We start from the raw sequence: 13,060 nt of genomic DNA on the forward strand, positions 1-13,060 counted from the left end.
AAAAATAAACAAGCGGGCTATTGTTCCAAGGGCTTATTTAATGGAAATTATATTACATTCTATATTATGCCTATTTCTGGCTCTTTGGGGGATGGTAATGATTCCCATAAATGTCTCATTCTAATTAATAAATACATGCTTCCTCTTGCACCTTTAATTTCCAGACCCAGAAAAAAATTTTTTTTTTTAAATTTTTTGAGACAGGATTTTTCTGTGGAGACCAGGCTGACCGTGAACGCACACAGATTGGCCTGCTTCTACCTCTCAAGGGCTAGGAGTTTGAAAATGCCCTGCTTAAAAAAATAAATAAATAAAAAAATAAACAAAACCTTTTTAAGGTATGAAAACTGGTGCATGCCCACATACTGCATGAGTTCCACAGAGAATGCCCGGGTAATCAAAATACCATGTCAACTCCTATGGAGATACACGAAAACCACAGAAATGCGAACCTTTTCCCTCCTCTTGTTCCCTCTTCCTGTGATTTCTGCAAAACCAGAATCAACTGGCTGAAGTGACTTAATCAGGTTCTTTTTCTCTTTTAGTTGTTCAAGTTGGTTTCCCGTGTCTCGGCAAACAGGACGGGGTGGCAGCATTTGAGGTGAACGTGATTGTCATGAATTCTGAAGGCAACACCATCCTTCGGACCCCTCAGAATGCTATCTTCTTTAAAACATGTCAACAAGGTGAGCACTGACAGCCGCTCAAGAGAAGGTTTTGGAGGCAGGGAGAGAGGGGCTTGTTTCCTTTTCTTTGTGTATATATACTTTGTAGGGGAGGGGTAGTGTCTTAGTTAGGGTTTTACTGCTGTGAACAGACACCATGACCAAGGCAACTCTTACAAGGACAACACTTAATTGGGGCTGGCTTCCAGGTTCAGAGATTCAGTCCATTATCATCAAGGTGGAAGCATGACAGTGTCCAGTCTGCTATGGTGCAGGAGGGGCCGAAAGTTCTACATTTTGTTCTCGAAGCAGCTAAGAGAAGACTGACTTCCAGGCAGCTAGGATGAGGGTCTTAAAACCCAAAGCCCAGTGATACAGCTATTCTAACAAGGCCACACCCACTCCAACAAGGCCACACCCACTCCAACAAGGCCACATCTACTCCAACAAGGCCACACCCGCTCCAGCAAGGCCACACCCACTCCAACAAGGCCACACCTACTCCAACAAGGCCACACCTACTCCAACAAGGCCACACCCACTCCAACAAGGCCACATCTACTCCAACAAGGCCACACCTACTCCAACAAGGCCACATCTACTCCAACAAGGCCACACCTACTCCAACAAGGCCACACCTACTCCAACAAGGCCACACCCACTCCAACAAGGCCACACCTGCTCCAACAAAGCTACACCCACTCCAACAAGGCCACACCTCCTAATGGTGCCACTCCCTGTGCTAAGCATAGGCAAACCATCACAGGGACTAAACACTGAGTCCGTTAACAAGTACTAAGATTTTCTCCAGCTTTGACGCCACACAGGAACCTGGGTGTTATGTCAAAGCATGAGGTTTTCTTTCCCCCTTTCTAGCACAACACTTAGGAGTCCCCCAGGTGTATCTCACCTATAGGCACAGATTTCCCAATTTTTTGTTCCAGTTCCTCATTGAAGGTGTCAGCCACTACCAGCGTTCCTCCCCTGTTGAAAGCCACACTAGTCATGCCCCTGCCAAATGCTTGGCACAGTTCACAGCCACAGATGATAGAAGGCCAAGATCACCCAGGGTCCTGCCAGCCCTCCACACCTCATTGCTTTACCCTGGGTGTCCACTAACAACAAGGGCATGGCTCCTTTCTCCTTCCAGCATTATGTTTAAGCTATGGAGCCAGTCAATGCACTAAACGTATACGGAAAAAAACCAAAGCCATCTGCTCTCTGGCCGTGAATATTGAAAGCAACACTCCTCACTCCTCTGGTGTGAATTTAAAGAGTTAATACACGTCTTAGTTAGGGTTTCCATTGCTGAGATGAAACACCATGACCAAAAAAGCAAGTCGGGGAGGAAAGCGTTCATTTAGGTTACAGTTCCACAGCACTGTTCATCATTGAAAGAAGTCAGGACAGGAAATCAAACGGGCAGAAACCTGGAGACAGGAGCTGATGCGGAGGCCACGAATGGATGCTGCTTACTGGTTTGCTCCTCATGGCTTGCTCAGCCTGCTTTTTTTCAGAACCCAGGACCACCAGCTCAGGGATGGCCTCACCCACAATGGGCGGGGCTCTTCCTCACTGATCACTAACTGTGAAAATGCCTTACAGCTGGATCTCATGGAGGCATTGCCTCAACTCCTTCCTCTCTGATGACTCTAGCTTGTGTCAAATTGGCACACAGAGCCAGTCAGTGCACTATGCTTTGGGAGGTAGGCAGAAGGAAGGCGGAGTCAAAGTTGTTTTACTCTCCTCGTGTGCGCCCCCTACTGTTGGAAATAAGATGGCAGGAAGATGAGTAAAACCAAGCGGTGTGGAGAAGGTTAAGGATTGTGGGTATTCAACCAGTTACATTTGGTGCACTGAAATATAAATGATCACCAACGTCTCAGCTTGGCCTAACGGGCATGCTTTACGCCTTGTTTCTCTCTGGTGCAGCCGAGTGCCCCGGAGGGTGTCGAAATGGAGGCTTTTGTAACGAAAGGCGGGTCTGCGAGTGTCCGGATGGGTTCTACGGCCCTCACTGTGAGAAAGGTAAGCGAGGGAGGCCACAGACACCCCACGTGACTCCTTGTTGTATATAACACATCTCTAGAAATTATTATTTGGTAGTGTTTAATGTGGTTTCAATAGCCACATTAAAGACCTGTTAGAAAGGTGTTCTTCTACAGCTCTGTTTCTGTTAACGCAATATGTGGCCAGAACTTTGGCCAGAGAGCTTTGAGCTCCAGCTTCTGCTCTTTGTGGTCAAGCCTCGAGCTGACCTATATTTATTTACAGTGTACTTTGTGATACTGTTATGAAAGTTTTGAGGTTACTTTGTGATACTCATAGAAGTTTTGAGGAGCTGACATCACAACTTTGAAATCCTTCCAATCAAAAACAGCTCGCTCCCCAGTTAAATCCATACCTGAGTACAAGTTATACCTTAGCGTAAGCTGAAAGAAGGGCTCAAAATAGTTTGAGTAGTAAATTTATCTCAGAGGTTACTGTTTCTGAGAACATTTTATGAAAAGAGACAATAGAGAAAGCACTCATCATGAGAGCTTTAAATACCAAGAACTTATTTGACCAGAGTAAGCGAAAAATATATTTACCATTAAGAAATATGGATACTTTCTTATTTGCATGTGTCTTAGAGTTTGAAGATCAAGGAGTAGGGCATAAAACATTTACAGTTTAAAAAAAATCACATCGTGGTCCAGTTGATTCTGGGAAAGAGTTAGTCAAGCATTCAAAGTAGAACAAAATGAAAAATTCTTGTCTAAGAAATTGGCTCACAAGTTGAAAAACCAGCCAGGTTAATATCACAAAACAATTTTAATATAGAAAAATTGCATATATAGAGAGTGAACATTTTAGAGTCTTCCACAAAGTTGTGGAATTTTTTGACATTACAAAATGATCCTGCGCCAGACTCCTGCTTGGCCTTAATCAGAGTCCTTTCTCCTCATAAGCTCTCTGCATACCTCAGTGTATGAATGGCGGCCTGTGTGTCACTCCTGGCTTCTGCATCTGCCCTCCTGGATTCTATGGTGTCAACTGTGACAAAGGTAATGGGATTTTTGTTGTTAATTTTTTTTAGTGTGTGTGTGTGTGTGTTTGCACACAAGCATATAGAGGCCACAAGAAGCCACAAGATGCCCTGGATCTGGACTTACTGATGGTTGTGGGTCTCTATATTGTTGGTTGGAATCAAACCAGATCCTCTGGAGAAACACCCAGTCTTCTTAACCACTGAAGAATTATCTTTGACCCCCAAATAAGCGTTAATAATGTCATTACTTTATAAACACAGTGTGTCCTGTGGGGTGAAGGTGACTGCTGTAACAACCAGAACCCCAATTTGGGTGTTGCTTGACTCTGCAGAGGTTTAATTACTTCCCAGAATGCTCCAGTGCAGGGATACAGGCCAGTGACCTAGACAACATCTGTCTGTAGTTCTCAGACAGGGTAGGAAGACAAGGAAAGAAATACGGGGAGAAAGAGAAGCCTCTCATCAGCTGTGAAACACAAGTCCCAGCTCAGTTACTATTTGCTGTGAAGGTTGCTGACATGAAGATATGATTCCTTTCCTAGACACTGAAATGTTACTTAAATGCTACTTTGATGTTAAAGTAGCAGTGACTCAAAGTCTCAATGCCCTTCTATAGGGTCTCATTCAACGCTCTGTTTATAGGAGGTTGGTACCCCCTAAACATGGCAGGGGTATGTCAGACTTCACACACAGGGAGTGGGTTCCACCTTGGCCCTGAAAAAACTACCTGACCACTCAACCAGCCCACAACTTTTCAGTGGGAAAACATTTTTAAAGTATTCTGTAAAGTATATGGATTTAATGAAGGTGTCCCGCTATCCGTAGAGCTGCTTGCTGCAGACTACTGACCTATTGATAAAGTCCGCTTGCAAACAGACTGACAAACGCTGGTTTGAAGAAGCATCTCTTGAGATCACTCATTCAGCACAGAGCAATACTGCAGTCCATGCGTTTGTTTAGCTTTTGTCGATGGGTGCACTGGTTTTTTTTAAGGGGGGGTAGTTAAAGAGTTCTTGGCATAATTTAGAGGAGTCACTTGAGGTTGTCCACTGTCTTAGTAACACTTTCAGACACGTGTCTGGTTGAATTCTCGACAACCTCTGTGATATGGGACTCATTGGGCCCTCCCATTCTCAAAGAAGCACACCGAGGTTTATAGTGCTTGGATCACATGACCCATTCCTTCTCCATTCCCAAATCCATTCCCTCTGCTGTACCTCAATGCCTGTCACTTTGTCTGATTCTGATCAGGTCCCACCTCCTCCTAAGGGACCTGAGACTTGATCAGACAACATTTATATGTATATATATTATACACACACATATATACATAGACATGCACACATATATGCATACACACATGTATATATACACATACACACATATGCATATACACATATACCCACATACACACACAGACATATGTATATATTATATATGCACATATACACACAGACATATATATAATGTTATAGTGTCACAAATACTTAGTCAGAGTCATGAAGGGAAAAACATACATTTGCTGCATTTCAGCACATTTCAAATTTCATAATATTTTGTCTTTCAGATGTATGATTTTACTACATGTCATACCCTACTAATATTTTTTAAAAACTCATTTGGAAAATCTGTTGAAACTCTACCTGGTCTCACTAGAGACCCAGGAGCATAAAACATATTAACTTTACTGGCTCAACAGAGGATTCTTCCATTATCCACAATAATAAGGAATTGTTGAAACGTGGTTTAGTTGGCGTGGAGGTAGTCCGTAGTGGAGGTAGACTGTGGCACTGTATTTTGGAACAAACATTGAAGAATCACGTCCATTGGCCTCGGGGGCATCTGCCTTACACTTTAGGAAATAACTAGTTAAGTGCTGACCAATCTACTCTCAGGCACAGTGAAAGTTAGTGTCTCTGGCTCTTGGGAAACAAAGTGTGTATTAGTCCACATTCTGTTGGGATAATGAAACACCAGAGACTGGGGGTTTTACAGAGAAATGAGGCCAATGAAGCTCACAGTTCTGGGGTTCCAATAGCATGCTACCATCTGTTTGGCTCTGGTGAGGATCTCAGGCTACATCACAACGTGGTAGCTGGTTTCACTGTGGGCGTATTTGCAAGGAGAGATTACAGGGTGAGGCAAATCCAGAGAGCTTTAAGGGCTGGACAGCCCTATAAGAACTACTGAGGTTGACAGTCCCTGTGACCTAACCACATTCCATTAAATCCCACTTCTGAGTGACTCTGACTCTTCTCCACACTGTGCTCTGGGGACCAAGTTCGAAGCTCACGAAACCATAGGACAGACATGTTGGAAACCTTGGTCAGGATGACAGAAGTAGGTTTAAAAGTACTAAGTTTGAGTGGTGTCCCAGTTGAGATTACTATTGCTGGGATAAAATGCCATGACCAAAAGCAAACTGGGGAGGAAAGAACTGTTTTTGGCTTGTACTTCAGCATCACTGTTCATCACTGGAGGAAGTCAGGACAGGGAAGAAAGCTGGAGGCAGGTGCTGATGTGGGGACCACGGAGGGATGCTGCTTCCTGGCTTGCCCATCATGGCTTGCTCAGCCTGCTTTCTTATAGAATCTCAGGGAGGACACCACCCACAAGGGGCTGGGTTCTCCCTCATCGATCGCTAACTGTGAAAATGCCCTACAGCTGGATCTTACAGAGACAGTTTCTCAAGTGAGGGTCCCTCCTTTCAGATGACTCTAGCTTGTGTCGATTGACACAAAACTTCCAGGGCAGGTGTGGTATGAATGCCTTTAACTCCTCATTCTGGTGACTAAGGAGGAAGAATCATGAGTTAAAGGAAGGCCAGAAAGGGCTACATAGCTGTGTTAACTCAAGTAGAAGAAGGGTGGGCGGTCAAATTATATAGACAGATTTAGCACCGTTCTGTTTCAAGTGTGCTGTCAGGCCCACTGCCCACTGTCCTTTTACATATCAGCAGGCATCAGGGCCAGTGGGGTGGGTGTGGACCAAGAGAGCATTGGTCCTAATGTTCTCTCACTCCTACTCTGGAGAGTCATATGGACAAGCGGGAGACAGGACTCACTCATAAGAACAGCTGCACAGCCCTAAGAACACTATGTCCATGTGGCAAAGAGCCAGCCTAGAGTGCTGCGGTCCCTACCCTCTCAATCCCACACCAGAGCAATCTGCCTCTGATCATTTCTCCATCAAGAGGCTAAATGCACTGTCGCCTTCAAGGACAAAGCCAGGACATATAACTGAGACTACAAAGCTAAGGTCTAACTTTGAGTTTGGGGCTTCTGTATTTTCCCCTTTGAGGCAGGGCCCCACATAGCTACATAGTCCAGGCTGACCTCAAACTCACCACGTATCCAGAAATGAGAGTGACCTCCCGCTGCGTCTCCCTCCCTGGACTCTGGGATGACAGGCGTACGCTTCTACACCTAACCCCAAGTTCCCGTTTTAACCATCTTTACCGACTGAGGGAAGCTGCCTACTTTTTGCTATTTCCTCTCTCCTCTTCCGTTTCTCTCTCCTCTATTTTAAGTGACAAAGATCAGTGAAGTTCAAGAAACTGCCGCCAAGAGGGAGGGGCTTGGGTTGAGTGACAGCGCGTTCACCTTTCAGGGTTGTCATTGGCTTTTCACTGCCTCTAACTTCAGCTTCCAACCTCAATCACAGCTCATTTCCGAGACCTCACAGGCTCCACAGCCTGTCTCTCTGGATGCAATTACCCGAGTCTTTCTCCAAGTACCATGACAGCCTCTTTTAAAATCCTATTCATTAAAACGAACCTCCATTCATCTCTCGAGAGTCACTTCCTCCTGGTTGGACCTGACACGTTCATCTCTTCTCTCCCTTTATCTAACCCAGAGAAGTTTCCTCCCTTTATCTTCCAACTTGATGCTTTCCATTTTTTTTCTTGGATTTGTAGATTTATTTTTAGAGCATAGATTATATTTATTATACCTTTTTTTCGTAGGTAGGAATGAATACAATGTGTGGTAACCCTATTCTCTCTTAGATTCTGAAGTAGAGTCTTTGTAATTTGACTGCAATTATAGTTTGCACTGTAAAGCGGGTTGTTTATTATGTAAACGAGAAGGTATTAGACACATGCTGAAGAAGTATCACCCACTTTAACTGAAATTTTTGCTGGGTTTAACTTCCCGGCTAACGAAGCACCCTGTTGTCCATTCTAACAGCAAACTGCTCAACCACCTGCTTTAACGGAGGGACCTGCTTTTACCCAGGAAAATGTATCTGCCCTCCCGGACTCGAGGGAGAGCAGTGTGAACTCAGTAAGTACAGACTTCTACATTTTTTTGAATTGGGGGCGTGGCTTGGGGCGTGACTTAGGGGCGGGGACCCTGAAACAAGTCTGACTCCTGCATTGTTTTGCCACTGATAAATCTGAAGCCTAGGCAGTGGTGGCACACACCTTTAATCCCAGCACTTGGGAGGCAGAGGCAGGCAGATTTCTGAGTTCAAGGCCAGCCTGGTCTATAGAGTGAGTTCCAGGACAGCCAAGGATACACAGGAAAAACCCTGTCTCGAAAAAACAAAAAAACAAAAAAACAAAACAACAACAAAAAAACAAAAAAAGAACCCTAGGTAGACCCAGGACCTCCTGTTAGGTCTTAAGTCAGTGGTTTCTTATTACTAGATTCAACTGCCACCTGCTAAGAATGTCACAGCTTACCCCAGAGGCTCAAGACTAACACTCCCGGAGATTTGTCTACCTACCTACAAGTACAGAGAGTTTCCTCCTGCCAATCAGTCTGAGCCTATTGACCTATCTAAGAGGAAAGGATGGATGCCCTCCACCCCCAAGCGGGGAAAACAGTATATAGCAATTAAAACAACAGTAACACTGACACCCAGGGTTATATTACATAAAAGGAAGCAGACACACAAAAGGGTCTACCCATGAGACCACAGCTCAAGAGTACGACATAACTGATTGAGAATGGAAAGTGGAATTGCCCGGGACCAGAAGGAACTTAGCGGGTGCTGGAGATGTTTGTGTAATCTATAGCAGTGTTATGAGTGCTACTAGAAAAAATAGCCGAGCTGTGAGCTTAAAACTGATACCTACTCTGCCTATACTCTACTGGGCTGGCTGTCTTGTTTCAATACAAGACAAAGCTGAAGAATGGGATTATACCACCCCGCAAACCACTCAGATCTCTCTTTGAAACCCAGAAGTGAGCCAATCCAGTCTGAGCATCGCTGGATGCAGAAGACAATTATCACAGAAGCGCACTGAGATACGAGCCATCCAGCAGTTGAGCCATCCGGTGTGTGTGCTAAGGAGTCTGCTTCCACCGTTTGCATGTGTGTGTGTGTGTGTGGGGGGCAGTCCTTCCCAGCCCTACAGTCTAAAGCACTGCTGTGCTTGTTTGGTACAGCCATTGTTTCCAAAGCTGAGGTAGATTCAAAATTGAATAATGCTAAGCTCCCATTTTAACTTCCAACCTCTAATTTATTTGTGGGTTTTTGTACTTTAATGAGTAGTTGATGAAGTAACCGTTTTTTATAGAGTTCAAATGAAGTAGCTCTGAAGTTTCCATAGAACATGCAATTAATTGTCAGGATGTGGTTTCTGCCCTTATTAATTACTCTTTCCTGATAAAGACATCTCGAGCTCACTCTCCTCAATTTTCTCCTGATGCTCAACCCCAGACATTGCATACTTAGTTTGTTTATGAGTCTTTGTTCCTGCCCTTGTTTCAGTAAGGGTGCCCTTTCATGCCTTTGTGTTTATGAACACTCCTCAGGCGGAGGCTGGCTCTCTCTCTCTCTCTCTCTCTCTCTCTCTCCTTCCCTCCTTCTCTCCCTCTGCTTCCTCTTTCCTTCCTCCTTTCTTTCCCTGTATTCCTTCTCCAGCCTTCTTTTTCTCCTTCTTCCTCTCTCTCCTTTCTTTCTTTCTTTTTCTTCTTCTTTTTCTTTTTTTAATTCTAACTGGACCAAAAATGCAGGGTTTTGAAAACTCATCATAGATCCAACCAGAAGTTTTATTCAATTCCCTTTAGGGAACTTCCCATTTCAATGAAAAGAAACACCACCAGAAAAAAAAAAAAACAAACAGGAGGACGGGTAGTTGTAGAGTTGAAGTTTCTCTAAGAGTATACAGACAGAATGCAGACTTGAACTAATTATCTTCATTTTCTAGTGAATCTTTAATAAGCACAGTGCTGTGAGGCAGCATTTAAAAGTGCATCATCCTGCATGTCCACGAGTTGTGCTTTTTCCTCTATCTGACGACTTAGAATGCTTTATCACCCCACCCCCAAAACAAACAAGCAAGCAAGCAAAATTCATACCTACGATTATTAGAAATGTCTCCCAAGTCCCCTCATAACCCCAGGGCCTGTCACCCACCAGTCTACTTTCTTTCTCTTTAGCTTTGTCTGTTTTGAACATCTCATAGAAACGGAGTTACAGGAGATCCAGCGTTTTGTGCCCAACTTTTACTTCAGGTCATTGTTTTCAAGGATCACACATGGGGCAGACCATGGCAGCCCTTTTCTCCTTTTCATTGCTGAGTAATATCCGGCAGTGTGGATAGACTTCATTTGTTTATTCATCTACCAGATGAGGAATATTTGAATCATTCCCACACCAGGGTTATTTGAACAACACAGTTGTGAATATTTGTGAGCAAGTCTCTGAGAAGACTGGTTTGCATTTTTAAGTGTGTGTGCCTGTGTCTGTATCTGTGTGTGTGTGCCTGTATGTCTGTGTGTATCTGCGTGTGTCTGTGTGTGTATGTGTCTGTATATGTGTGTGCCTGTGTGTCTGTGTCTGTATATGTGTGTGTCTGTGTGTCTGTCTGTGTCTGTGTCTGTATCTCTTGTGTGTGTGTGCCTGAGTGTCTGTGTGTATATCTGTGTCTGTGTGTATCTGTGTGTGTATCTGTATGTGTGTATCTGTGTCTGTGTATCTTTGTGTATTTGTGTGTGCCTGTGTGTATCTGTGTGTGTCTATATGTATCTGTGTGTGTCATGTGTATGTGTGTCATGTTTGTGTATCTGTGTGTATCTCTGTGTGTCCGTATGTATATCTGTGTATGTGTGTATTTGTGTGTCTGTGTATCTGTGTATCTGTGTGTGTGTGTATGTGTGTGTATGTGTGTGAAGTGTGTGCCATAGCATATATGTGCAGACAGAGGACAACTCTTGAGAGTCAGTTCACTACTTCTGCCTCGTGGCTCCTGGGGACTGGACTCAAGTCTTCTGGCTTGGTGGCTGGTGCATTCCCTGCTGACCCATCTCGGTGACCCAAGTTTGCCCAGAAGGTGAATTGCTGGACCATAAGGGAATGCGTTTTCTGAGGTTGTTTCTCATTTCTCAGACCACCAGCAACTCTAGTCCCCCACACTCTCACCATGCTCAATATTCTTTCTGAAGGACATATGTCTGTCTTCTGCTGTCTGTCAGTCTATCTTCCATTTCTCCTGACTTCTACCAGTAACAATGCCTTCTCAAGCCACGTTGACACTGCCTTGGGACATGCTGTCACTGGGTTGGTTGGTCAGAGCATTCTTAGAGCTGTTTGGGATGCCAACTATGCATACATCTTGCTATGTAAGGCTAATAGGTTTCCTAAGAATCTTCCATAGAACTTCAGCTAAAAAGGCCACAAAAAATATTCATGTCATATTATAAATGAGTTTAAAATTAACTTAGCAGGACCCTGTCATAAAGGTTCTCTGGAGAAAATAACTTGGACTGTTGAAGAAAATAATCAAAAACAACTTATCATTGGCAAGGCTCAGACATGGTGGTTGTTGGCCCTTGAACACTTCTGTCTCTCTTCCATCCTTTTGTCTGTGACACAGAGTCACAACATGAAGTTATCCCACAGTCTCATGGGTAGAGGTCATTTGATGCCTTCACTGTGTGTACCTTATGGTCTGAGATTGTTCTCAGAAGGACTCCTCCATGGAGTTCTTGTTTAAACAGTGAGGACTTCCTGTCCTCAGACAACACTTCATCTCTACAAATAGGTTGACTCCTTGGGGTTTCAGTATACCCATTTCCAACCAATATAATGTGGATGCAAAGTACTTTTAGGCAAAAGTAGTCAATATTAAGACATTCTGGGTGTTCTGAATACTGAAACAATCAGATGGTGAGGTCTGATCCTACAGTCTTTGAACTATCTACAGCCTTTCAGTCCCCTGGAATCACATTCCTGAAAGATAAGAGCCAAAAAGGGACCTCCCTCCCTCCCAGCTGTGAAGAACTGAAGACTCTTCATTTCCCTCCTACTAAGAACACAAACATTTCGATAGAATCAGGGAGAAGACTCAACCAGTCATTCTGCATTGTTCCTGACCACCAAGTTCACACCCCTAACCCCCACCCCACCATCCCCACCCCACCATGCAGCACAGAGCTCACCAACTTGTTCACGCGGAAGGGCCACGTGTCTTTGCCACCTAATGATCATCCCCCATGGAGTTGGCGTGAACAACCCTGAAGCACCGGAGAGAATTCTGTGTCGAGATCCAGCTTTGTGGCTGTGCTGGGGTCGGATGGCTCTTTGGAAATTTGGAGTTAGAGCCTTTTCTTTTCATTAAGAGTTGGAATCATCGATAAGCAGTAGAGAGTGTCCTTTACAAAACAGGACTCTTGGGATGTTTAGTGGTCAGTAAAACAGGATCTTTGCGACAGGGACTGTAGCTTAGCTGGGACAAGAATACTTGTCTAACACACACAAATCCCCTTGTTTGATCCCCAGTGCTGAATAAAACTGTGATGGTGCACACTTAGGACTCAGCCCTGGGAAGGTGGAGATAAGAGGATCAAAAAGAAGTTTAAGGGTATCCTCAGCTACACAGTAAACTGGAAGCCAGCCTGGGCTACATGAGACTCTGTCTCAAGAAAGAGAGATGGGGAGCTTTAGGGGAAAAAAAGCCAAAGTCTAGTCTATTGCAGATTTTCAAGGCTTTACCCTCCCAATATTGCTGCATGCATATTGTGCTTGTGACTAAAAGTGCTTTGTCCAATTTATAAACGAATAAAATTTTGGGAAGTAAGTACAAAGTAAAAACTTAAGTGTTCGTAGCGAAACACTTTTCATACAAAGTTCAACCCTTTTGTCCAAAGCAGTGCTTATTAGTAAATAATATTATAGTTTGCTTCGTGTCAACCTTTCTTTGGCCATAAAGAAAAGAGTTCGTGGGTGAAAGGTGAGTTTGTTAACAGCAAAGATTTCATTAGTTAAAAAAAAAAATTCAAAGAAATGAAGAACAGAACCCCAAACTGGTGACTGAAACCTAGTGTCCGCTGGCTGTCTTTCGGCAACATCATCTCTCACTGGGCACTCACTGGGCACTCACTGGGCACTCACTGGGCACACACTGGGCACTCAC

General features: G+C 44.1%; 1 protein-coding gene across 2 annotated transcripts in view; it reads left to right on the forward strand.

Annotated features, from left to right (window-relative positions):
- The window catches only part of Wif1 (WNT inhibitory factor 1), a 71,009-nt gene that overhangs the window by 52,749 nt on the left and 5,200 nt on the right, over positions 1-13,060 (forward strand). For both annotated transcript variants that reach the window (XM_028759105.1, XM_028759106.1), the window contains exons 4-7: positions 546-686; positions 2,598-2,693; positions 3,617-3,712; positions 7,884-7,979. In XM_028759105.1, coding sequence (XP_028614938.1) covers positions 546-686; positions 2,598-2,693; positions 3,617-3,712; positions 7,884-7,979 — 429 coding nt within the window. The remainder of the gene's footprint in view (positions 1-545; positions 687-2,597; positions 2,694-3,616; positions 3,713-7,883; positions 7,980-13,060) is intronic.

Source organism: Grammomys surdaster, unplaced genomic scaffold (assembly GCF_004785775.1).
Source record: "Grammomys surdaster isolate TR1022 unplaced genomic scaffold, NIH_TR_1.0 126271, whole genome shotgun sequence".
Taxonomy (NCBI): Eukaryota; Metazoa; Chordata; class Mammalia; order Rodentia; family Muridae; genus Grammomys; species Grammomys surdaster.